Below are 24,377 nucleotides of genomic sequence, written 5' to 3'. Positions count from 1 at the left end.
AGCGGGTTAATTGCTGTCCCCAGAGCTGTTCAGGCGTCGAGTTCTCCACCTGCGCATCCTGCGGGTTCTGGACCTGTGACCCCAAATGTCCCCAAATGTCCCCAAATGTCCCCAAACGTCTCCAGGGATGTCCCCAGTGTCCTCATTAACGTCGCCATTATTAATTAGCGGGGTTAATTGCTGTCCCCAGAGCTGTTCAGCATCGAGTTCTCCCACCGGCGCGTCCTGCGGGTTCTGTCCCTGTGACCCCAAATGTCCCCAAATGTCCCCAAATGTCCCCAGTGCCCTCATTAACGTCCCCATTATTAATTAGCGGGGTTAATTGCTGTCCCCAGAGCTGTTCAGCGTCGAGTTCTCCCACCGGCGCATCCTGCGGGTTCTGTCCCTGTGACCCCAAATGACCCCAAATGTCCCCAAATGTCCCCAAATGTCCCCAAATGTCCCCAGGGACATCCCCAGTGTCCTCATTAACGTCCCCATTATTAATTAGCGGGTTAATTGCTGTCCCCAGAGCTGTTCAGCACCGAGTTCTCCCACCTGCGCGTCCTGCGGGTTCTGGACCTGCTCTTCTACCAGGGCCTGCGCCGGGAGCAGCTGCTGAGCCGCGAGGAGCTGGGGCTGCTCTTCCCCAACCTGCCCCGACCTCATCGCCGTCCACAGTGAGCCAAAACCCCGAAATTCCCAAAATTCCAGATCCCTGAAATCCCCGAATCCCCAACTTCCTGACCCCCGGGATCCTGGAATCCCGATGGAATCCTGGAATCCCCCTGGGATCCTGCTCCTCCCCAACCTGCCCGACCTCATCGGCGTCCACAGTGAGCCAAAACCCGAAATTCCCAAATTCCCAAATCCCTGAAGTTCCTCTTTTTTCTCCCTCTCTTTCTCCTTCTTTTCCCCCTTTTTCCCCCCCCTTTTTCCCCCTCTTTTCCCCCTTTTTCCCCCTCTTTTTCCCCCTTTTTCCCCCTCTTTTTCCCCCTTTTTCCCCCCCTTTTTCCCCCCTTTTTCCCCCTTTTTCCCCCTTTTTCCCCCTCTTTTTCCCTCTTTTTTTCCCCCCTTTTTCCCCTCACCCCCATCCCGTTTTTTCCCTGCGTGCATTCCCAGGTTCCCTGTCGGAATCCATGAGGAAGCTGCGGGAGGAGGGGCCCATCATCCACCACATCGGGGACCTGCTGCTGGCCCGGGTGAGGCCCTGAAAAACTGCCCCAAATCTGCCCCAAATCTGCCCCAGAATCGCCCCCAAATCTGCCCCAAAATCGCCCCAAATCTGCCCCAAAATCGCCCCAAAATCTGCCCCAAATCTGCCCCAAAATCCCCCCAAATCTGCCCCAAAATCGCCCCAAATCTGCCCCAAATCTGCCCCAAAATCCCCCCAAATCTGCCCCAAAATCCCCCCAAATCTGCCCCAAAATCGCCCCAAATCTGCCCCAAAATCGCCCCAAATCTGCCTCAAAATCGCCCCAAAATCTGCCCCAAAATCGCCCCAAATCTGCCCCAAAATCGCCCCAAATCTGCCCCAAAATCGCCCCAAATCTGCCCCAAAATCGCCCCAAATCTGCCTCAAAATCACCCCAAATCTGCCTCAAAATCGCCCCAAATCTGCCCCAAAATCGCCCCAAATCTGCCCCAAAATCCCCCCAAATCTGCCTCAAAATCGCCCCAAATCTGCCCCAAAATCGCCCCAAATCTGCCTCAAAATCCCCCCAAATCTGCCCCAAAATCCCCCCAAATCTGCCCCAAAATCGCCCCAAATCTGCCCCAAAATCCCCCTGAATCTGCCCCAAAATCGCCCCAAATCTGCCCCAAAATCCCCCTGAATCTGCCCCAAAATCGCCCCAAATCTGCCCCAAAATCGCCCCAAATCTGCCCCAAAATCCCCCCAAATCTGCCCCAAAATCGCCCCAAATCTGCCCCAAAATCGCCCCAAATCTGCCCCAGAATCGCCCCAAATCTGCCCCAAAATCGCCCCAAATCTGCCCCAAAATCACCCCAAATCTGCCCCAAAATCCCCCCAAAACCGCCCAAATCTGCCCCAAAATCACCCCAAATCTGCCCCAAAAAAATCGCTCAAAATCACCTCAAAAATCACCCCCAAAAATTGGATTTGAAACCCTAAAATCGCCCCCAAAACCACCCCAAAAATCCTCAAAATCAGCCCGAAAATCACCCCTCAAAATCACCTCCAAAATCTCCCCCCCAAAAATCCCAGCAAAATCGCCCCGAAATGGGATTTGAAAACCCAAAATCCCCGAAAAATCCCCCCGAATCTGCCAAAACCTCCCTCGAGTTCTCCTCAAAAATCACCCCAAAATCACCCCGAAATCACCTCAAAAATCACCTCAAAAATCCCCCAAGACGGGATTTGAAACCCAAAAATCCCCCGAAAAAATCCCCCAAATCTGCCCAAAACCTCCCTCGAGTTCTCAAAAATCACCCCAAAATCACCCTGAAATCACCTCAAAAATCACCTCAAAAATCACCCCAAAATCACCCCAAAATCACCCCCGAAATCACCTCAAAAATCACCTCAAAAATCCCCCCAAAATGGGATTTGAAACCCAAAAATCCCCCTAAAAATCCCCCCGAATCTGCCCAAAACCTCCCTCGAGTTCTTCTCAAAAATCAGCCCCAAAATCCCCCCAAAAACCCCCCAAAATCCCCCCAAAATCACCCCAAAATCACCCCAAAAATCCCCCCAAAATCACCCCAAAAATCCCCCCAAAAATCACCTCAAAAATCAGCCCCAAAATCACCCCAAAATCCCCCCCGAACACCCCTCGGGCCCATGTAAACCCTGGGAATTTTGGGAATCTTTGGAATTCGTGGACTTTTGGGAATCTTTGGGATTCGGGGACTTTTGGGAATGTTTGGAATTCGGGGACTTTTGGGAATCTTTGGGATTCGGGGACTTTTGGGAATCTTTGGGATTCAGGGACATTTTTGGAATCTTTGGGCTTGGGGACATTTGGGAATCTTTGGGATTCGGGGACCTTTGGGAATGTTTGGAATTCAGGGACTTTTGGGAATCTTTGGATTTGGGGACATTTTGGGAATCTTTGGGATTCAGGGACTTTTGGGAATCTTTGGTATTCGGGGACTTCTGGGAATCTTTGGGATTTGGGGACAGTTTGGGAATCTTTGGGCTTGGGGGACCTTTGGGAACATTTGGGATTGGTGGACTTTTGGGAATCTTTGGGATCGGTGGACATTTTGGGAATGTTTGGAATTCGCGGACCTTTGGGAACGTTTGGGATTGGTGGGCATTTTGGGAATCTTTGGGCTTGGGGGACCTTTGGGAACGTTTGGGATTCGGGGACCTTTGGGAACGTTTGGGATTCATGGGCGTTTTGGGAACGTTTGGGATTGGTGGACCTTTGGGAATGTTTGGAATTCGCGGACCTTTGGGAACATTTGGGATTGGCGGGCATTTTGGGAATCTTTGGGATTGGCGGACCTTTGGGAACGTTTGGGATTGGTGGGCATTTTGGGAATCTTTGGGATTGGCGGACCTTTGGGAACGTTTGGGATTCGCGGACCTTTTGGGAACGTTTGGAATTTGCGGACCTTTGGGAACGTTTGGAATTGGCGGACCTTTTGGGAACGTTTGGGATTCACGGGCGTTTCGGGAACCGCCAGTTCGAGGGCGCCGCCAAGGAGGAGTTCCAGCGCGTGGCCGCCGCCTTCTGCTCCGGCCAGTCGGTGGCCCTGGAGCTGATCCGCACCAAGCGGCGCAAGGAGAGCCGCTTCCAGCTCTTCATGCAGGCGAGCCCCGCCCCCGGCCCCGCCCCGCCCCGCCCCGGCCCCGCCCCGGCCTGGCCCCGCCCCGGCCCGGCCCCGCCCTGCCCCGCCCCACCCCGCCCCGCCCCGCCCCGCCCCGCCCTGCCCCACCCCGCCCCCGTTCCCCCCGCGCTTCCTCCCTTTCCTTCCACTTTCCCCTTTTCTCCTCCCTTTTTTCCTTCTTTTTCCCCTTTTTTTCCCCCTTTTTTCTTCTCCCTTTTTTCCATTTTTTCCGCCTTTTTTTTCCTTTTTTTCCCCTTTCTTCCTCCCTTTCATTCCATTTTTCCCCCTTTTTTTCCCCTTTTTTCTTCTCCCTTTTTCCATTTTTTCTGCCTTTTTTTCCCCTTTTTTCACTTTTTTTCCTCCCTTTGGTTCCATTTTTTCCGCCTTTTTTTTCCCTTTTTTTCTCCCTTTTTTCCATTTTTTCTGCCTTTTTTTCCCCTTTTTTCCCTTTTTTTTTCCTCCCTTTTATTCCATTTTCCCCGCCTTTTTTTCCCTTTTTTTCCCCTTTTTTTTCTCCCTTTTTTCCAATTTTTCCACCTTTTTTTTCCCTTTTTTTCCCTCTTTTTTTCCTCTTTTTTTTTCCATTTTTTCAGCTTTTTTCCACCTTTTTTCCCTCCTTTTTTTCTCCCTTTTTTCCATTTTTCCACCTTTTTTCCCCCTTTCTTTTCCCTTTTTTTTTCCTCCATTTTTCCCCTTTTTTTCCCACTTTTCCCCCTTTTTTCCCTTCCCCCTCCCCCCCTTTTCTTCCCCCTTTTCCCCTTTCTTCTCCCTTTTTTTTTTTTTCCCCTTTTATTCCCCTTTTGGGATTTCAGGATTTGGGGATTCCAGGAATTTCAGGATTCGGGGATTTCAGGAATTTCAGGATTTGGGGATTTCAGGAATTTCGGGATTTGGGGGTTTGGAGATCTCAGGAATTTTGGGGGTTTCGGGGTTTAGAATTTAGGGATCCCAGGAATTTCAGGATTTGGGGATTTCAGGAATTTTGGGGGTTTCGGGATTTAGAATTTTGGGATTTCAGGAATTTGGGGATTTGGAGATCTCAGGAATTTTGGGGGTTTCGGGGTTTAGAATTTTGGGATCTCAGGAATTTCAGGATTCGGGGATTCCAGGAATTTCAGGATTTGGGGATTCCAGGAATTTCGGGATTTGGGGGTTTGGAGATCTCAGGAATTTGGGGGGTTTTCGGGGTTTAGAATTTAGGGATCCCAGGAATTTCAGGATTCGGGGATTTCAGGAATTTCAGGATTCGGGGATTCCAGGAATTCAGGCATTTCAGGAACTGCACCTCGGCAGGAGTCGGAGAGCAACCCGCAGTGCCGGCGGCGGCTGCAGCCGAAGGAATTTGGGCATCTCGGGAATCTGGGGACTTCGGGAGTCAGTGGGCTCGGGAATTTGGGGATCCAGGGAATTCAGGAATTTCGGGAATTGTGCCTGGGCAGGAGGCGGAGAGCAACCCGCAGTGCCGGCGGCTGCAGCTGAAGGATCTGATCGTGTCGGAGATGCAGCGACTCACCAAGTACCCGCTGCTGCTCCAGAGCATCATCAAGTGCACCCAGGGTAGGGGGGGGAAACGCCTCGGAATTCCGGGAAAATCCCGGCCGCTTCCCAGGGACTGGAGCCGGGAAGATCCCAGGGATTCAGCCCGGGAAAATCCCACAGAATTCCAGGGAAATCCCAGGGAATTCCGGGGATTCGGACCGGGAAAGTCGGTGAATCCTGTCCCTTTTCCCTCTGGAATTTTCCCCTGGATTTTCCCCGGGATATTATCCCGAATTTTCCCCATTATCCCCTGGATATTTTCCCGGATTTTCCCCTGGATTTTCCCCGGGATATTATCCCGGATTTTCCCTGTTATTCCCTGGATATTATCCCGGATTTTCCCCTGGATTTTCCCCATTATTCCCTGGATATTATCTGGGATTTCCCCCCGGATTTTTCTCCGGATTTTCCCCTGGATATTATCCTGGATCTTCCCCTGGATTTTCCCCTGGATATTATCCCGAATTTTCCCCATTATCCCCTGGATATTTTCCCGGATTTTCCCCTGGATTTTCCCCTGGATTTTCCCCATTATCCCCTGGATATTTTCCCGGATTTTCCCCTGGATTTTCCCCCTTATCCCCTGGATATTATCCTGGATTTTCCCCTGGATTTTTCCCTGGATTTCCCCCTGGGTTTCCCCCTGGATTTCCCCCTGGATTTTCTCCTCGGATTCCCCCCGGATTTTTTTTTCCCCGTTCCCCCACGGTTTTTCCCGCCGTTCATTCCCGTTTTTCCGTGGATTTTTCCCCTTGCCCCCGCCGGCATTTCTCAGCGGGCTCTGCGGAGCAGGAGAAGCTGCTCCGCGCGCGGGATCACTGCCGGGACATCGTCGGCTTCGTCAACGACGCCGTGCGGAGGGCGGAGAACCGGCAGCGCCTGCACGAGCACCAGAAACGCCTGGACACCACGGCGCTGGAGAGGACCAGCAACCCGCTGGCCGCGCAGTTCCGGGTAGTCCGCCTCGTTCCCCGGTCCGCCGGGAGGAAAAACGGGAGTTTCCCACAAAAAACGGGGGTTTTCCACAAAAAACGGGGGTTTTCCAAAAAAAAACCCGGGAGTTTTCCACAAAAAACGGGGGTTTTCACACCAAAAAAGCAGGGGTTTTCCAAAAAAAAACGGGTTTTCCACAAAAAACAGGGGTTTTCCAAAAAAAAAACCCGGGAGTTTTCCACAAAAAATGGGAGTTTTCACACCAAAAAACGGGGGTTTTCCAAAAAAAACCCGGGAGTTTTCCACAAAAAATGGGGGTTTTCACACCAAAAAACGGGGGTTTTCCAAAAAAAAACCCGGGAGTTTTCCACAAAAAATGGGGGGTTTCACACCAAAAACGGGGGTTTTCCACAAAAAATGGGGGTTTTCCACAAAAAATGGGGATTTTCACACCAAAAACGGGGGTTTTCCAAAAAAACCCCGGGAGTTTTCCACAAAAAATGGGAGTTTTCACACCAAAAAAATGGGGTTTTCCACAAAAAACGGGGGTTGTCCACAAAAAACGGGGGTTTTCCCCAAAAAACGGGGGTTTTCCACAAAAAACGGGAGTTTTCCACAAAAAACGGGAGTTTTCCACAAAAAATGGGGGTTTTCCACAAAAAATGGGATTTTTCACACAAAACACAGGGTTTTCCAGAGAAAAAATGGGAGTTTTCCAGGGAAAGACCCGTTCCGCAGCCCGGGTGTGGGAATCCCCCGTTTTTCCATGGAAAACCCCGTTTCTCCTCATTCCCACCTGGTTTTCTCTGGAAATCCCCCGTTTTTCCGTGGGAAACTCTCATTTTTCCCCGTTTTCCGTGGAAGAAGCCTCTTTTTCCATGGGAATTCCCAGTTTTCCCCTCCCCTCTCCTCCCGCTGTCCCGTTCCCTCTGTGCTTCCCCACCCCGATCCCGTTTTCCATGGAAACCTCCGGTTTTCCCGATCCCGTTTTCCATGGAAAGCTCCGGTTTTCCCGATCCCGTTTTTCCATGGAAAGCTCCGGTTTTCCCGATCCCGTTTTTCCATGGGAAGCTCCGGTTTCCCCATTCCCGTTTCCCATGGAAAGCTCCGGTTTTCCCGATCCCGTTTCCCATGGAAAGCTCCGTTTTTCCCGATCCCGTTTTCCATGGAAAGCTCCGGTTTCCCCGATCCCGTTTTTCCATGGGAAGCTCCGGTTTTCCCGATCCCGTTTTCCATGGGAAGCTCCGGTTTCCCCATTCCCGTTTTCCATGGGAAGCTCCGGTTTTCCCGATCCCGCTTTCCATGGAAAGCTCCGGTTTTCCCGATCCCGTTTTCCATGGGAAGCTCCGGTTTTCCCGATCCCGTTTTCCATGGAAAGCTCCGGTTTTCCCGATCCCGTTTTCCATGGAAAGCTCCGGTTTCCCCATTCCCGTTTCCCATGGAAACCTCCGGTTTTCCCGATCCCGTTTTCCATGGAAACCTCCGGTTTTCCCGATCCCGTTTTCCATGGAAAGCTCCGGTTTTCCCGATCCCGTTTTTCCATGGAATGCTCCGTTTTTCCCAATCCCGTTTCCCATGGAAAGCTCCGGTTTCCCCGATCCCGTTTTCCATGGAAAGCTCCGGTTTCCCCATTCCCGTTTTTCCCGGATTTGGGTCCCACAGAACCTGGACCTGACCTCGCACCGGATGATCCACGAGGGGCCCCTGGCCTGGAGGGTGGGCAAGGACAAGAGCGTGGGTACGGACTGGGACGGACTGGGACGGACTGGGAGGGACTGGGACGGACTGGGGGGGACTGGGATGGACTGGGAGGGACTGGGACGGACTGGGAATGGATTGGGAGGGACTGGGATAAACTGGGATAGACTGGGAGGGGCTGGGGGGGAACTGGGAACGGATTCGGGGGGACTGGGATAAACTGGGATGGACTGGGAATGGATTGGGGGGGACGGATGGACTGGGATAGGCTGGGAGGGGACTGGGATGGACTGGGATGGACTGGGATGGACTGGGATGGACTGGGATGGACTGGGGGGGACTGGGGTTACTGGGATGGACTGGGGTTACTGGGATGGACTGTGACGGACTGGGATGGGTCTGGGATGGACTGGGATGGACTGGGGGGGACTGGGGTTACTGGGATGGACTGGGATGGGACTGGGATGGACTGTGACGGACTGGGATGGGTCTGGGATGGACTGGGATGGACTGGGATGGGACTGGGATGGGATTGGGATGGACTGGGATGGGATTGGGATGGACTGGGATGGGTCTGGGATGGACTGGGATGGACTGGGATGGGACTGGGATGGGTCTGGGATGGACTGGGATGGACTGGGATGGGACTGGGATGGGATTGGGATGGACTGGGATGGACTGGGACGGACTGGGAGGGACTGGGAGGGACTGGGATGGACTGGGATGGACTGGGAGGGACTGGGATGGACTGGGATGGACTGGGACGGACTGGGACGGACTGGGACGGACTGGGAGGGACTGGGATGGACTGGGATAGGCTGGGATAAACTGGGATAGACTGGGAGGGGCTGGGACGGACTGGGAGGGACTGGGAGGGACTGGGGGGGACTGGGATGGACTGGGATGGACTGGGGTCACTGGGATGGACTGGGGGGGACTGGGATGCACTGGGATGCACTGGGATGCACTGCTGTTGCTTTCATCCCCAAAATCACAAACAATTCTCCAAAAATCTCCCCAAAATTAAAAAAAAAAAAATCCCCAAATCCCAAAAAATCTTCTCAAAAAAAATTCCCCCTAAACCCCAAAAAATCCCAAAAAATCGCAAAAAGAAATCTCAAAAATCCCCGAAAAATCAAAAAAAAATCCGAAAAGAATTTCAAAGAAAATCCAAAAAAAAAAATCCAAAATAATTCCAAAAAAAAGAAAAATCCCCCCAAATTCAAAACCCCCAGCCCCAAAATCCCCACAAAAATCATAAAAAAAATCCAAAAAACCCCCAAAAATCCCCCCAAAACTCCCAAAAATTCCCCCCCCAAAATTCCCCCAAATCAAAATAAATCCCAAAAAAAACCTCCCCCAAAATCCAAAAAAATCCCTAAACCCCCCCAAAATCCCCAAAAAATTTTTAAAAAAAATTCCCCAAAGAATTTTTTAAAAAAATTTAAAATCCCCCCCAAATATTTTAAAAAAGGAAAAAATCAAAAAAAAAAATTAAAAAAATTTTAAAATTCCAAAAAATCTTTTAAAATTCCCAAAAAATTTAAGAAAAATTTAAAATCCCCAAAACAATTTAAAAAATTCTAAAAATCCCCCGAAAATTTAAAAAAATTAGAAATCCCCAAAAAATTAAAAAAAAATGTAGAATGCCCCCAAAATTAAAAAAAAATTTTAAATCTCCAAAAAATTTTAAAAAAAATTTTTAATCCCCCCAAAAATTAGAAATTTTTTTTTAAATCCCCCCAAAATTTAAAAAAATCTAAAAATCCCCCAAAATTTACAAAAAAATTTTAAAAATCCCCCAAAATTTACAAAAAAATTTTAAAAATCCCCCCAAAATTTCCAAAAAAATTATTAAAAATTCCCCCAAAAAATTTCCAAAAAAATTATTAAAAATCCCCCCAAAATTTCCAAAAAAATTATTAAAAATCCCCCCAAAATTTCCAAAAAAATTTTAAAAATCCCCCAAAAATTTCCAAAAAAATTATTAAAAATCCCCCCAAAAATTTCCAAAAATAATTTTAAAAATCCCCCCCAAAATTTCCAAAAATAATTTTTTTTAATCCCCCCAAAATTTCCAAAAAAAAATTAAAAATCCCCCCAAAATTTCCAAAAATAATTTTAAAAATCCCCCCAAAATTTACAAAAATAATTTTAAAAACCCCCCAAAAATTTCCAAAAAATTTTTAAAAACCCCCCAAAAATTTCCAAAACAAATTTTAAAAAACCCCCCAAAAATTTCCAAAAATAATTTTAAAAATCCCCCCAAAAATTCCCCAAAAAAATTTTTAAAATCCCCCCAAAAATTTCCAAAAATAATTTTTTTTAATCCCCCCAAAATTTCCAAAAAAAAATTAAAAATCCCCCCAAAATTTCCAAAAATAATTTTAAAAATCCCCCCAAAATTTACAAAAATAATTTTAAAAACCCCCCAAAAATTTCCAAAAAATTTTTAAAAACCCCCCAAAAATTTCCAAAACAAATTTTAAAAAACCCCCCAAAAATTTCCAAAAATAATTTTAAAAATCCCCCCAAAAATTCCCCAAAAAAATTTTTAAAATCCCCCCAAAAATTTCCAAAAATAATTTTAAAAATCCCCCCAAAAATTCCCCAAAAAAATTTTTAAAATCCCCCCAAAAATTTCCAAAAATAATTTTAAAAATCCCCCCAAAAGTTTCCAAAAAAAATATTAAAAATCCCCCCAAAAATTTCCAAAAAAAATTTTAAAATCCCCCCAAAAATTTCCAAAAAATTTTTAAAAATCCCCCCAAAAATTTCCAGAAAACCCCCGAAATCCCCCCATCTCTAAATACCCAAACCCACATTTCCCCCTCCGTCCCCACGGCCGGCGCCGGCGCGGGGCGGGCGCGGGCTCGGCGGGCGCAGAGCTGCACGTGCTGCTGCTGGACGAGCTGCTGGTGCTGCTGCAGCGCCAGGACGAGCGGCTGCTGCTCAAGTGCCACGGCAAGGGCGCGCCGGCGGGCGCCGCCGACGGCAGGCAGAGCTTCAGCCCCGTGCTGCGGCTCAGCTCCCTGCTCGTGCGCTCCGTGGCCACCGGTGAGCGGGAAAAATGGGATGGCGGGGATTTTCTGGGGGAAAATCGGGAATTTCTGGGGAAATTTGGGGGTTTATTGGGGAAAAATGGGGTTTTTGGGGGAAATTTGGGGGTTTTGGGGGGGAAAAATGGGGTGTGGAGCTTCAGCCCGGTGTTCAGGCTCAGCTCCCGGCTCGTGCGCTCCGTGGCCACCGGTGAGCGGGGAAAACGGGATGGCGGGGATTTTCCGGGGGAAAATCGGGAATTTATTGGGGAAAATTGGGATTTTGGGGGGAAATTTGGGGGTTTTGGGGGGGAAAAATGGGGTGTGGAGCTTCAGCCCCGTGCTGCGGCTCAGCTCCCGGCTCGTGCGCTCCGTGGCCACCGGTGAGCGGGGAAAATGGGATGGCGGGGATTTTCTGGGGGAAAATCGGGAATTTCTGGGGAAATTTGGGGGGTTTGGGTTGAAAAATGGGGGTTTTGGGGGAAATTTGGGGGTTTTGGGGGGGAAAAATGGCGTGTGGGGCTTCAGCCCGGTGTTCAGGCTCAGCTCCCGGCTCGTGCGCTCCGTGGCCACCGGTGAGCGGGGAAAATGGGATGGCGGGGATTTTCTGGGGTAAAATCGGGAATTTCTGGGGAAATTTGGGGGTTTATTGGGGAAATTTGGGGGTTTTGGGGGGGAAAATCGGGGTGTGGAGCTTCAGCCCCGTGCTGCGGCTCAGCTCCCTGCTCGTGCGCTCCGTGGCCACCGGTGAGCGGGGGAAAAATGGGATGGCGGGGATTTTCTGGGGGAAAATTGGGAATTTTGGGGGAAAATTGGGGGTTTATTGGGGAAATTTGGGGGTTTATTGGGGAAAATTGGGGTGTGGAGCTTCAGCCCGGTGTTCAGGCTCAGCTCCCTGCTCGTGCGCTCCGTGGCCACCGGTGAGCGGGGGAAAATGGGATGGCGGGGATTTTCCGGGGGAAAATCGGGAATTTTCGGGGAAAAATGGGATTTATTGGGGAAAATTGGGGGTTTTGGGAGGGAAAATCGGGGTGTGGAGCTTCAGCCCCGTGCTCCGGCTCAGCTCCCGGCTCGTGCGCTCCGTGGCCACCGGTGAGCGGGGAAAAACTGGGATTTTGGGAATTTTCCGGGGGAAAATCGGGAATTTCTGGGGAAATTTGGGGGTTTATTGGGGAAATTTGGGGGTTTATTGGGGAAAATTGGGGTGTGGAGCTTCAGCCCGGTGTTCAGGCTCAGCTCCCTGCTCGTGCGCTCCGTGGCCACCGGTGAGCGGGAAAAATGGGATGGCGGGGATTTTCTGGGGGAAAATCAGGAATTTCTGGGGAAATTTGGGGGTTTTGGGGGGGAAAATCGGGGTGTGGAGCTTCAGCCCCGTGCTCCAGCTCAGCTCCCGGCTCGTGCGCTCCGTGGCCACCGGTGAGCGGGAGAAAATGGGATTTTGGGGATTTTCCGGGGGAAAATTGGGAATTTATTGGGGAAATTTGGGGGTTTATTGGGGAAATTTGGGGGTTTATTGGGGAAAATTGGGGTGTGGAGCTTCAGCCCGGTGTTCAGGCTCAGCTCCCGGCTCGTGCGCTCCGTGGCCACCGGTGAGCGGGGAAAACTGGGATTTCGGGAATTTTCCGGGGGAAAATCGGGAATTTATTGGGGAAAATCGGGAATTTATTGGAGAAAAATGGGAATTTCTGGGGGAAATTTGGGGGTTTTGGGGGGGAAAAATGGGGTGTGGAGCCTCAGCCCCGTGCTCCGGCTCAGCTCCCGGCTCGTGCGCTCCGTGGCCACCGGTGAGCGGGGAAAATGGGATGGCGGGGATTTTGGGAGGAATTTTGGGAATTTTTTGGGCAAAAATGGGGATTTTTTGGGGGAAAAATGGGATGTGGGAATGAGGGTTCAGCCCTGTCCTCGAGCTCAGCTCGGTGCTCGTCCTCTCCACGGGCAGGGAAATCCCGGAATTCCGGGAATTTGGGGAATTACAGGGCCGGGAGTGGAGGAAATTCAGGGAATTTTGGGGAATTTGGGGAATTCCAGGGCCAGGAGTGGTGGGAATTGGGAAATTTTGGGGAATTTGGGGAATTCCAGGGCCGGGAGTGGTGGGAATTGGGGAATTTTGGGGAATTTGGGGAACTCCAGGGCCGGGAGTGGTGGGAATTGGGGAATTTCGGGAACCCGCCGTGTCCCCGCAGACAAACGCGCCCTGTTCATCATCTGCACCTCGGAGCTGGGACCCCAGATCTACGAGCTGGTGGCGCTGACGCCCTCGGAAAAAAACACGTGAGGGGCGAAAATCCCGGGAAAATCCCTCGGGGAAAGGGCTGGGAAATGCCCTGGGGGGAGCCGGGAGGTTCCCTGGGAAGGGCTGGAATTCCCGTTTGGAATTGCAGGTGGATGGAGCTGCTGGAACAGGCCGTGCAAGGGGCCACCAGGAGCCTCCCGGGGCCACCGGAACGGCGCCGGGGCCAGGCCGGGCCCGCGTCCGGGTGGGAAAGGCCGGAAAACCGGGAATGGGGGAGCGGCGGGAACGAGGGGAACGGCGGGAGTTGGAATGGGAATGATGGGAGTGATGATGGGAACGATGGGAACGATGGGAATGATGGGAATTGGAATGGGAATGATGGGAATGACGGGAAAATGGGAACGATGGGAACGATGGGAACGATGGGAGTTGGAATGGGAATGATGGGAATGGAAAGAATGGGAATGTTGGGAATGATGGGAACAATGGGAATGTTGGGAATGATGGGAACGATGGGAATGATGGGAATGAGAATGGGAAGAATGGGAATAATGGAGATAATGGAGATAATGGGAATGATGAGGGTGGGAAAATGGAAATTGGAATGGGAATGATGGGAATGGGAATGATGGGGAAAATGAGGATGGGAATGGTGAGAATGGGAAAAACGGGAAGAATGGGAATGGGGGTGGGAATGGGAAGAATGGGAATGAGGCTGGGATGGAGCTCAGGAGCTTCTTGGGGCCCCAGAGCGTTCCTGGGCTGGGGACACTGGGGACACTGGGGGACACTGGGGACACTGGGGACACTGGGGACACTGGGGACACTGGGGGGACACTGGGGACACTGGGGGACACTGGGGACACTGGGGACACTGGGGGGACACTGGGGACACTGGGGGACACTGGGGACACTGGGGATACTGGGGACACTGGGGACACTGGGGGGACACTGGGGACACTGGGGGACACTGGGGACACTGGGGACACTGGGGGGACACTGGGGACAGTGGGGGGACTGGGGACACTGGGGACACTGGGGGGACACTGGGGACAGTGGGGGGACTGGGGACACTGGGGACACTGGGGGGACACTGGGGACAGTGGGGGGACTGGGGATACTGGGGGGACACTGGGGACACTGGGGACACTGGGGATACTGGGGGGACTGGGGACACTGGGGGGACTGGGGGGACACTGGGGACACTGGGGGGACTGGGGGGACACTGGGGACACTGGGGGGACTGGGGATACTGGGGGGACACTGGGGACACTGGGGATACTGGGGGGACTGGGGATACTGGGGGACACTGGGGACACTGGGGGACAGTGGGACACTGGGGATACTGGGGACACTGGGGGGACTGGGGATACTGGGGGGACTGGGGACACTGGGGGGACTGGGGACACTGGGGACACTGAGGACACTGGGACACTGGGACACTGGGACACTGGGGATACTGGGGATACTGGGGGGACACTGGGGGGACTGGGGACATTGGGGTGGGGACTGGGGACACTGGGGGTACTGGGACGCTGGGACACTGGGGACACTGGGGGACACTGGGGACACTGGGGGACTGGGAATACTGGGACACTGGGACACTGGGTGGCCGGGATGGGGACGCTGGGGACACTGGGGTGTCTGTCCCCCCGGTGCCAGCCCCGTGCTGTCCCCAGGCTGGAGCTGCCCGAGCCCGCCGTGTCCCCGGAGCTGGCCCGGGCCACCGAGCCCCAGGAGTGTCCCCCAGGTACTGCTGGGCCTGTGTCACCGCTGTCACCTGTGTCACCTGTGTGTCACCTGTGTGTCACCTCTATCACGTGTGTCACCTGTGCCACCTGTGTCACCGCTGTCACCTGTGTCACCTCTCACCTGTGTGTCACCTGTGTGTTGCCTGTGCCACCTGTGTCACCTCTGTGTCACCTCTGTGTCACCTGTGTCACCTGTGTGTCACTTGTGTCACCTGTGTGTCACTTGTGTCACCTCTGTCACCTCTGTCACCTCTGTGTCACCTCTGTGTCACCTGTGTGTTGCCTGTGTCACCTCTGTCACCTGTGTCACCTGTGTGTCACCTGTGTGTCACCTCTGTGTCACCTGTGTCATCTCTGTCACCACCTGCCACCTCCTGTCACCTCTGTCGTCTTTGTCCCCTCCTGTCCCTTTCTATCTCTGTCTTTTCCTTTTTCTTGTCCCCTCCCTGTCCCTGTCCCTGTCCCTGTCCCTGTCCCCAGTATCCCCAGTGTCCCCAGTATCCCCAGTATCCCCAATGTCCCCAGTATCCCCAGTATCCCCAATGTCCCCGGTGTCCCCAGTGTCCCCAGTGTCCCCAGTGTCCCTCCAGTGTCCCCAGTGTCCCAGTATCCCCAGTGTCCCCAGTGTCCCAGTGTCCCCAGTGTCCCCAGTGTCCCCAGTGTCCCTCCAGTGTCCCCAGTGTCCCAGTATCCCCAGTGTCCCCAGTGTCCCCAGTGTCCCAGTATCCCCAGTGTCCCCAGTATCCCCAGTGTCCCCAGTGTCCCAGTGTCCCCAGTGTCCCCAGTGTCCCCAGTGTCCCCAGTGTCCCCAGTGTCCCCAGTGTCCCAGTATCCCCAGTATCCCCAGTGTCCCCAGTGTCCCCCCAGTGTCCCCAGTCCCCCCAGTGTCCCCAGTGTCCCCCAGTGTCCCCCAGTATCCCCAGTGTCCCCAGTATCCCAGTATCCCAGTATCCCCAGTATCCCCAGTATCCCAGTGTCCCAGTATCCCCAGTGTCCCCAGTGTCCCCAGTATCCCAGTATCCCAGTATCCCCAGTATCCCCAGTATCCCCAGTATCCCCAGTGTCCCAGTATCCCCAGTGTCCCCAGTGTCCCCAGTATCCCAGTATCCCAGTATCCCCAGTATCCCCAGTATCCCCAGTATCCCCAGTATCCCCAGTGTCCCCAGTGTCCCCAGTATCCCCAGTATCCCCAGTATCCCCAGTGTCCCCAGTGTCCCCAGTATCCCCAGTATCCCCAGTATCCCCAGTATCCCCAGTGTCCCAGTATCCCCAGTGTCCCCAGTGTCCCCAGTATCCCAGTATCCCAGTATCCCCAGTATCCCCAGTGTCCCCAGTATCCCCAGTATCCCAGTATCCCCAGTATCCCCAGTATCCCCAGTGTCCCCAGTATCCCCAGTATCCCCAGTGTCCCCAGTGTCCCCAGTATCCCAGTATCCCCAGTATCCCCAGTATCCCAGTATCCCAGTATCCCCAGTATCCCAGTGTCCCCAGTGTCTCTCTCCGTGTCCCCGCAGGCGCCGATGTCTCCGCCCCCCCGGCCAGGGCCCCGCCCCTGCAGGAGCCGCCGGGGGACCCCGATCCCGTCCCGGGGATTCCCGACTCCATCCCGGGAATTCCCAAATCCCCGGGAACCCCCGAGCCCGTCCCGGGATTCCCCAAATCCCCGGGAAGCGCCGGAGTGGCCGAGGCGGCGCTGGAGGACGGTGAGAGCTCCGGGAAACCCCAAATTCCCAATTTTCCCTCTCGGTTTCCTGGGGAAAATCCCAAATTCCCCCATTTTCCTCCCTCTGTTCCCTCGGGAAAATCCCAAATTCCCCCAATTTTCCCTCTCGGTTTCCTGGGAAAATCCCAAATTCCCCCATTTTCCCTCTCGGTTTCCTGGGAAAATCCCAAATTCCCCCAATTTTCCCTCTCGGTTTCCTGGGAAAATCCCAAATTCCCCCATTTTCCCTCTCGGTTTCCTGGGGAAAATCCCAAATTCCCCCATTTTCCCTCTCGGTTTCCTGGGAAAATCCCAAATTCCCCCATTTTCCCTCTCGGTTTCCTGGGAAAATCCCAAATTCCCCCATTTTCCCTCTCGGTTTCCTGGGGAAAATCCCAAATTCCCCCATTTTCCCTCTCGGTTTCCTGGGAAAATCCCAAATTCCCCAATTTTCCTCCCTCTGTTCCCTCGGGAAAATCCCAAATTCCCCCATTTTCCCTCTCGGTTTCCTGGGAAAATCCCAAATTCCCCCAATTTTCCCTCTCGGTTTCCTGGGAAAATCCCAAATTCCCCCATTTTCCCTCTCGGTTTCCTGGGAAAATCCCAAATTCCCCCATTTTCCCTCTCGGTTTCCTGGGAAAACCCCAAATTCCCCCAATTTTCCCTCTCGGTTTCCTGGGAAAATCCCAAATTCCCAATTTTCCCTCTCGGTTTCCTGGGAAAACCCCAAACCCCCCAATTTTCCTCCCTCTCTTCCCAATTCCCAGACGTTCTCTTGGAAAACCCCGCACCCTTCCTCACCCTGGGCCGTTTTCCCCTGGAAAAATCCCCAAATCCCATTTTTCCCTCCTCCGTTCCCAATCCCAGTGGAGACCCTGCGGCTCCTGATCATCCGGAGGCTCCGGCCGCGCCGGGATCCCAACGCGGAGGAGGAGGAGGAGGAGGATGACGTCACCCCCCACGGCCTCGGGCCAGGGCTGGAATTCCCAAACTTCCGGCCGGGAATTCCACACGTCCACTTGGGATTTCCCAGCGTCCGGCCGGGATTTTCCCGACTCCAGTTGGGATTCGGCGATTTCCAGCCGGGAATTCCCAAAATCCGGCCGGGAATTCCCAAAATCCGGCCGGGAATTCCCAAAATCCAGTCGGGAATTCTCCGTGTCCAGCCGGGATTCCGAGCTCTCCAGTTGGGATTCGGCCGTGTCCAGTCAGGATTTCCTGACGTCCAGTCAAGAATTCCCAACGTCCGGCCGGGAATTCTCCACGTCCAGCCGGGATTCGGAGACGTCCAGCCGGGAATTCCTGATTTCCAGTCGGGAATTCTCCGAATCCAGCCGGGATTCAGCGACTTCTAGTCGGGAATTCCCAAAGTCCAGTCGGGAATTCCCGAAATCCAGTCGGGAATTCTCCACGTCCAGCCGGGATTCGGCGATTTCCCGTCGGGATTCGGAGACGTCCAGTCAGGAATTCCCAAACTCCAGTCGGGATTCCCAGGAGGGATCCCGGGAAGAGCCCAATGGGATCCAAATCAACCGCAAAGGTAAACGGGGAGGGAGCTCGGGGAATTTGGGGGATTTGGGGCAGGAATTGGGAATTTGGGACAGGAATTTGGGAATTTGGGGGATTTGGGGCAGGAATTTGGGAATTTGGGATGGATTTAGGGGCAGGAATTGGGGGATGTTTGGGATGGGAATTTGGAGGGAGATTTGCCGGGGGAATTGGGGATTTGGGGCAGGAATTGGGAATTTGGGACAGGAATTTGGGAATTTGGGGAATTTGGGGCAGGAATTTGGGAATATGGGGCAGGATTTGGGACAGGAATTTGGGAATTTGGGACAGGAATTTGGGAATTTGGGGCGGGATTTGGGACAGGAATTTGGGAATTTGGGGCAGGATTTGGGACAGGAATTTGGGAATTTGGGGAATTTGGGACAGGAATTGGGAATTTGGGGCAGGATTTGGGACAGGAATTGGGGGTGGATTCGGGGTGGGATTGGGAAGGGGAATCTGGAGGGATTTGGGATGGGATTTGGGGCAGGAATTGAAGGGATTTGGGGTGGGAATTCGGGGGTTTTGGGATGGATTTTGGGGGGGATTTGGGATGGATTATGGGGCAGGGACTGGGGGGATTTGGGGCACATTTGGAGGAGAAATCCCGGGGAATTTGGGGAGATCTGGGGTGAGAATTGATGGGAATTCCCTGAACTGCCGGAGCGGAGGCCCTGCTGGGATCTGGGGTCTCATTCCCGGATTTGGGGTCTCATTCCCAGATTTGGGGTCTCATTCCCGGATTTGGGGGTCTCATCCCGGGATTTGGGGTCTCATCCCGGGATTTGGGGGTCTCATTCCCCGATTTGGGGTCTCATTCCGGATTGGGGTCTCATCCCGGGATTTGGGTCTCATTCCCGGATTTGGGGTCTCATCCCGGGATTTGGGGTCTCATTCCCGGATTTGGGGTCTCATTCCCAGATTTGGGGTCTCATTCCCGGATTTGGGGGTCTCATTCCCGGATTTGGGGTCTCATTCCCGGGATTTGGGGGGTCTCATTCCGGATTTGGGGGTCTCATTCCCGGATTTGGGGTCTCATTCCCAGATTTGGGGTCTCATTCCCGGATTTGGGGTCTCATTCCCGGATTTGGGGTCTCATTCCCGGATTTGGGGTCTCATTCCCGGGATTTGGGGTCTCATTCCCGGATTTGGGGTCTCATTCCCGGGATTTGGGGTCTCATTCCCGGATTTGGGGTCTCATTCCCGGATTTGGGGTCTCATTCCCGGGATTTGGGGTCTCATTCCCGGGATTTGGGGTCTCATTCCCAGATTTGGGGTCTCATTCCCGGGATTTGGGGTCTCATTCCGGGATTTGGGGTCTCATTCCCAGATTTGGGAATCTCCTTCCCTGCACGAGCTCCCCCGGATCAGAGCTGGGTTTGGGGGGCTGATTTGGGGGATTCTGATTGGGGGATTTTTAATTGGGGGATTTTGATTGGGGGAATTTAATTGGAGGATTTTGATTGGGGGATTTGAATTTTGGGGTTTCGAATTTTGGGAATTTTAATTGGGGGATTTTAATTGGGGGATTTTAATTGGGGGGGATTTTAATTGGGGATTTTAATTGGGGGATTTTAATTGGGGGATTTTAATTGGGGGATTTTAATGGAGGGATTTTAATTGGGGGATTTTAATTGGGGGATTTTAATTGGGGATTTTAATTGGGGATTTTAATTGGGGGATTTTGATTTGGGGATTTTAATTGGGGGATTTGAATTTTGGGGTTTCGTATTTTGGGAATTTTAATTGGGGGATTTTAATTGGGGGATTTAATTGGGGGATTTTAATTGGGGGATTTTGATTTGGGGATTTTAATTGGGGGATTTTGATTGGGGGGATTTTTAATTGGGGGATTTTAATGGAGGGATTTTAATTGGGGGATTTTAATTGTGGGATTTTAATTGGGGATTTTAATTGGGGGATTTTGATTTGGGGATTTTAATTGGGGGATTTGAATTTTGGGGTTTCGTATTTTGGGAATTTTAATTGGGGGATTTTAATTGGGGGATTTTTAATTGGAGGGATTTTAATTGGGGATTTTAATTGGGGGATTTTAATTGGGGGGATTTTAATTGGAGGGATTATTTAATTGGGGGATTTTAATTGGGGGGATTTTAATTGGGGATTTTAATTGGGGGATTTTAATTGGGGGATTTTAATTGGGGGATTTTAATTGGGGGATTTTAAATGGAGGGATTTTAATTGGGGGATTTTAATTGGGGGATTTTAATTGGGGATTTTAATTGGGGGATTCTGATCCTGGGCGCCGATTCTGGGCGCTGCTTTTGGGTCCCAGTTTTGGGTGCTGGCTGCTGATTTCGGGGGCTAATTAATTTCGGGCTAATTAATTTTAGGGGCGCCAATTAATTTGGGCGCTGATTTGTGGTGCTGGCTGCTGATTTGGGGCGCTCATTTGGGCGTGCTAATTAATTTCGGGTGCCAATTAATTTGGGGCGCCAAAATTGTGGTCCTGGGGCGCCGATTTGGGGGTGCTAATTAATTTCGGGTGCTAATTAATTTCGGGTGCTAATTTGGGGTATTTTGGGGTGCTGATTTTGGCTGCTAATTAATCTGGGTCGCTAATTAATTCCGGGTGCCGGTTTTGGGGTGCTGGGTGCTAATTGGGGGGGGGGGTCCTAATTAACTTCGGGGGTGCTATTACGGGTGCTAATTTAAGTCCAGGTGCCGATTTTGGGGCGCTGGGTGCTAATTTGGGGGGCGCTAATTAACTTCGGGGCGCTAATTCGGGGGTGCCAATGAATTGGGGATGCTAATTGGGGGTGCTGATGAACTAATTGGGTGCGTTAATTAGCTCATTGGGGGTGCTGATCAACTAGTGGAGGGTGCTGATGAACTAATTGGGATGTTAATTAACTAATCAGGGCGCTAATTAACTAATTGGGGTGCTAATTACCGCATTCCGGTGGCGGGGCCGCCCCCCTCCCCCCTTCCCCTCCCCCTTTTTTTGGGGGGCCCAGCCCAGGAGGAGGGGCCGGAGGAGGCCACGCCCCCGCGCGGCTGCAGCCAATCAGAGCCCGAGGTGCGGGAAGGAGGCGGAGCCAGCGCTGAGGGTAACCGGCCCCTCCTCCCCCAACCCCCCAAAACCCCCTAAAGGGCCCAAAAAAGGCCCCAAAAATGCCAAAAAAGGCCCCAAAAATGCCAAAAAAGGACCCAAAAACCATCAAATGGGGCCCAAAAATCCTCTGGGGATACAAAAAACCCAAAAGGGCCCAAAAAACACCAAAAAAAAGGCCCCAAAAAGACAAAAAAAAAGGCCCCAAAAATGCCAAAAAGGACCCAAAAATGCCAAAAAAGGACCCAAAAACCATCAAATGGGGCCCAAAAATCCTCTGGGGATACAAAAAACCCAAAAAGGGCCCAAAAAACACCAAAAAAAGGCCCCAAAAAGACAAAAAAAAGGCCCCAAAAATGCCAAAAAAGGCCCCAAAAATGCCAAAAAAGGACCCAAAAACCATCAAATGGGGCCCAAAAATCCTCTGGGGATACAAAAAACCCAAAAGGGCCCAAAAAAACACCAAAAAAAAGGCCCCAAAAAGACAAAAAAAGGCCCCAAAAATGCCAAAAAAAGGCCCCAAAAATGCCAAAAAAGGACCCAAAAACCATCAAATGGGGCCCAAAAATCCTCTGGGGATACAAAAAACCCAGAAGGGCCCAAAAAACACCAAAAAAGGCCCCAAAAAGACAAAAAAAGGGCCCAAAAAACCTTCTGGAGATACAAAAACCCAAAAGGGCCCAAAAAACACCAAAAAAAGGCCCCAAAAAGACAAAAAAAGGGCCCAAAAATGCCAAAAAAAGGACCCAAAAAACCATCAAATGGGGCCCAAAAATCTTCTGGGGACACCACAAAAATCCCAAAAGGGCCCAAAAAAACATCAAAAAGGCCCCAAAAAACCAACCCCTCGGGGCCACCAAGGACACCGAAATGACCCCTGGGGACAGCAGGACACCCCTGGGGACACGGGGACACCCCTGGGGACACGGGGACACGCCGGGGGACAGCAGGACACCCTGGGGACAGCAGGACACCCCTGGGGACAGCAGGACACCCTGGGGACACGGGGACACCCTGGGGACACGGGGACACCCTGGGGACACGGGGACACCCTGGGGACAGCAGGACACCCTGGGGACAGCAGGACACCCCTGGGGACACGGGGACACCCTGGGACACCGGGACACCCTGGGGACACGGGGACACCCTGGGGACAGCAGGACACCCTGGGGACAGCAGGACACCCTGGGGACACGGGGACACCCTGGGGACACACAGGACACCCTGGGGACACGGGGACACCCTGGGGACAGCAGGACACCCCTGGGGACAGCAGGACACCCCTGGGGACACGGGGACACCCTGGGGACACCAGGACACCCTGGGGACAGCAGGACACCCCTGGGGACACCAGGACACCCTGGGGACAGCAGGACGCCCTGGGGACAGCAGGACACCCCTGGGGACACCGTGGACACCCTGGGGACAGCAGGACACCCTGGGGACAGCAGGACACCCCTGGGGGACACCAGGACACCCTGGGGACAGCAGGACGCCCTGGGGACAGCAGGACACCCCTGGGGACACCCTGGGGGACACGGGGACACCCCTGGGGACAGCAGGACACCCTGGGGACAGCAGGACACCCCCTGGGGACAGCAGGACACCCTGGGGACACGGGGACACCCTGGGGACACGGGGACACCCTGGCGACAGCAGGACACCCTGGGGACCAGCAGGACACCCTGGGGACACGGGGACACCCCTGGGGACAGCAGGACACCCCTGGGGACAGCAGGACACCCTGGGGACACGGGGACACCCTGGGGACACGGGGACACCCTGGGGACAGCAGGACACCCTGGGGACAGCAGGACACCCCTGGGGACACCGGGACACCCTGGGGACACGGGGACACCCTGGGGACACCAGGACACCTGGGGACACCAGGACACCCTGGGGACAGCAGGACACCCCTGGGGACACCCTGGGGGACACGGGGACACCCCTGGGGACAGCAGGACACCCCTGGGGACAGCAGGACACCCTGGGGACCACCGGGACACCCTGGGGACACGGGGACACCCTGGGGGACAGCAGGACACCCTTGGGGACACCAGGACACCCCGGGGACACGGGGACACCCTGGGGGACACGGGGACACCCCGGGGACACGGGGACACCCTGGGAGACAGCAGGACACCCTGGGGACAGCAGGGACACCCCTGGGGACACCGGGACACCCTGGGGACACCGGGACACCCTGGGGACAGCAGGACACCCTGGGGACAGCAGGACACCCTGGGGACACGGGGACACCCCGGGGACACCAGGGACACCCTGGGGACACCGGGACACCCTGGGGACACCAGGACACCCTGGGGACACGGGGACACCCCGGGGACACGGGGACACCCTGGGGACAGCAGGACACCCTGGGGACACGGGGACACCCTGGGGACACGGGGACAACCCTGGGGACAGCAGGACACCCTGGGGACACGGGGACACCCTGGGGACACGGGGGACACCCTGGGGACACCGGGACACCCTGGGGACAGCAGGACACCCTGGGGACACGGGGACACCCTGGGGACACCGGACACCCTGGGGACACGGGGACACCCTGGGGACAGCAGGACACCCCTGGGGACAGCAGGACACCCTGGGGACACCAGGACACCCTGGGGACAGCAGGACACCCTGGGGACACGGGGACACCCTGGGGACACGGGGACACCCCTGGGGACACCGGGACACCCTGGGACAGCAGGACACCCTGGGGACCGGGGACACCCTGGGGACACCAGGACACCCCTGGGGACACGGGGACACCCCGGGGACACGGGGACACCCTGGGGACACACGGGACATCCCGGGGACAGCAGGACACCCCTGGGGGACAGCAGGACACCCTGGGGACACGGGGACACCCTGGGGACACCAGGACACCCTGGGGACACGGGGACACCCCTGGGGACACGGGGACACCCTGGGGACACGGGGCACACCCTGGGGGACAGCAGGACACCCTGGGGACAGCGGGACACCCTGGGGACACCGGGGAACACCCCTGGGGACACCAGGACACCCTGGGGGACAGCAGGACACCCTGGGGACACGGGGACACCCTGGGGACAGCAGG

The 24,377-nt window shown here is 53.7% G+C and overlaps 1 protein-coding gene across 1 annotated transcript; it reads left to right on the top strand.

The window, feature by feature from the left end:
• Positions 1 to 569: 569 nt before the first annotated feature.
• LOC136284561 (rho guanine nucleotide exchange factor 11-like) lies at positions 570 to 21,288 on the top strand. The gene is made up of 15 exons (XM_066174913.1): positions 570 to 659; positions 1,102 to 1,181; positions 3,634 to 3,759; positions 5,217 to 5,334; positions 6,092 to 6,270; positions 7,912 to 7,987; positions 10,834 to 11,073; positions 12,368 to 12,401; positions 12,717 to 12,769; positions 13,169 to 13,256; positions 13,367 to 13,462; positions 14,898 to 14,968; positions 16,484 to 16,672; positions 17,539 to 18,211; positions 21,198 to 21,288. The coding sequence occupies exons 2-14, from the start codon at positions 1,119 to 1,121 to the stop codon at positions 18,024 to 18,026; spliced, it is 1,821 nt and encodes a 606-aa protein (XP_066031010.1). The 5' UTR covers positions 570 to 659; positions 1,102 to 1,118; the 3' UTR covers positions 18,027 to 18,211; positions 21,198 to 21,288.
• Positions 21,289 to 24,377: the final 3,089 nt, after the last annotated feature.

This window comes from Chamaea fasciata, unplaced genomic scaffold, assembly GCF_029207755.1.
Source record: "Chamaea fasciata isolate MVZ Bird 193981 ecotype frontalis unplaced genomic scaffold, bChaFas1.0.hap1 SCAF_1108, whole genome shotgun sequence".
Taxonomy (NCBI): Eukaryota; Metazoa; Chordata; class Aves; order Passeriformes; family Sylviidae; genus Chamaea; species Chamaea fasciata.
The sequence above is the reverse complement of the archived record's forward strand: the minus strand, read 5'-3'. Positions and strand labels throughout refer to the sequence as shown.

What these genes read in the sequence shown, in the direction of transcription:
- LOC136284561 (XM_066174913.1), top strand. Translation starts at nt 1,119, where the DNA reads ATGAGGAAGCTGCGGGAGGAGGGGCCCATCATCCACCACATCGGGGAC. An exon ending in CGCTGGCCGCGCAGTTCCGG is followed by an intron (nt 6,271 to 7,911) that starts GTAGTCCGCCTC and finishes TGGGTCCCACAG; the next exon opens with AACCTGGACCTGACCTCGCA. An exon ending in ACGCCCTCGGAAAAAAACAC is followed by an intron (nt 13,257 to 13,366) that starts GTGAGGGGCGAA and finishes TTGGAATTGCAG; the next exon opens with GTGGATGGAGCTGCTGGAAC.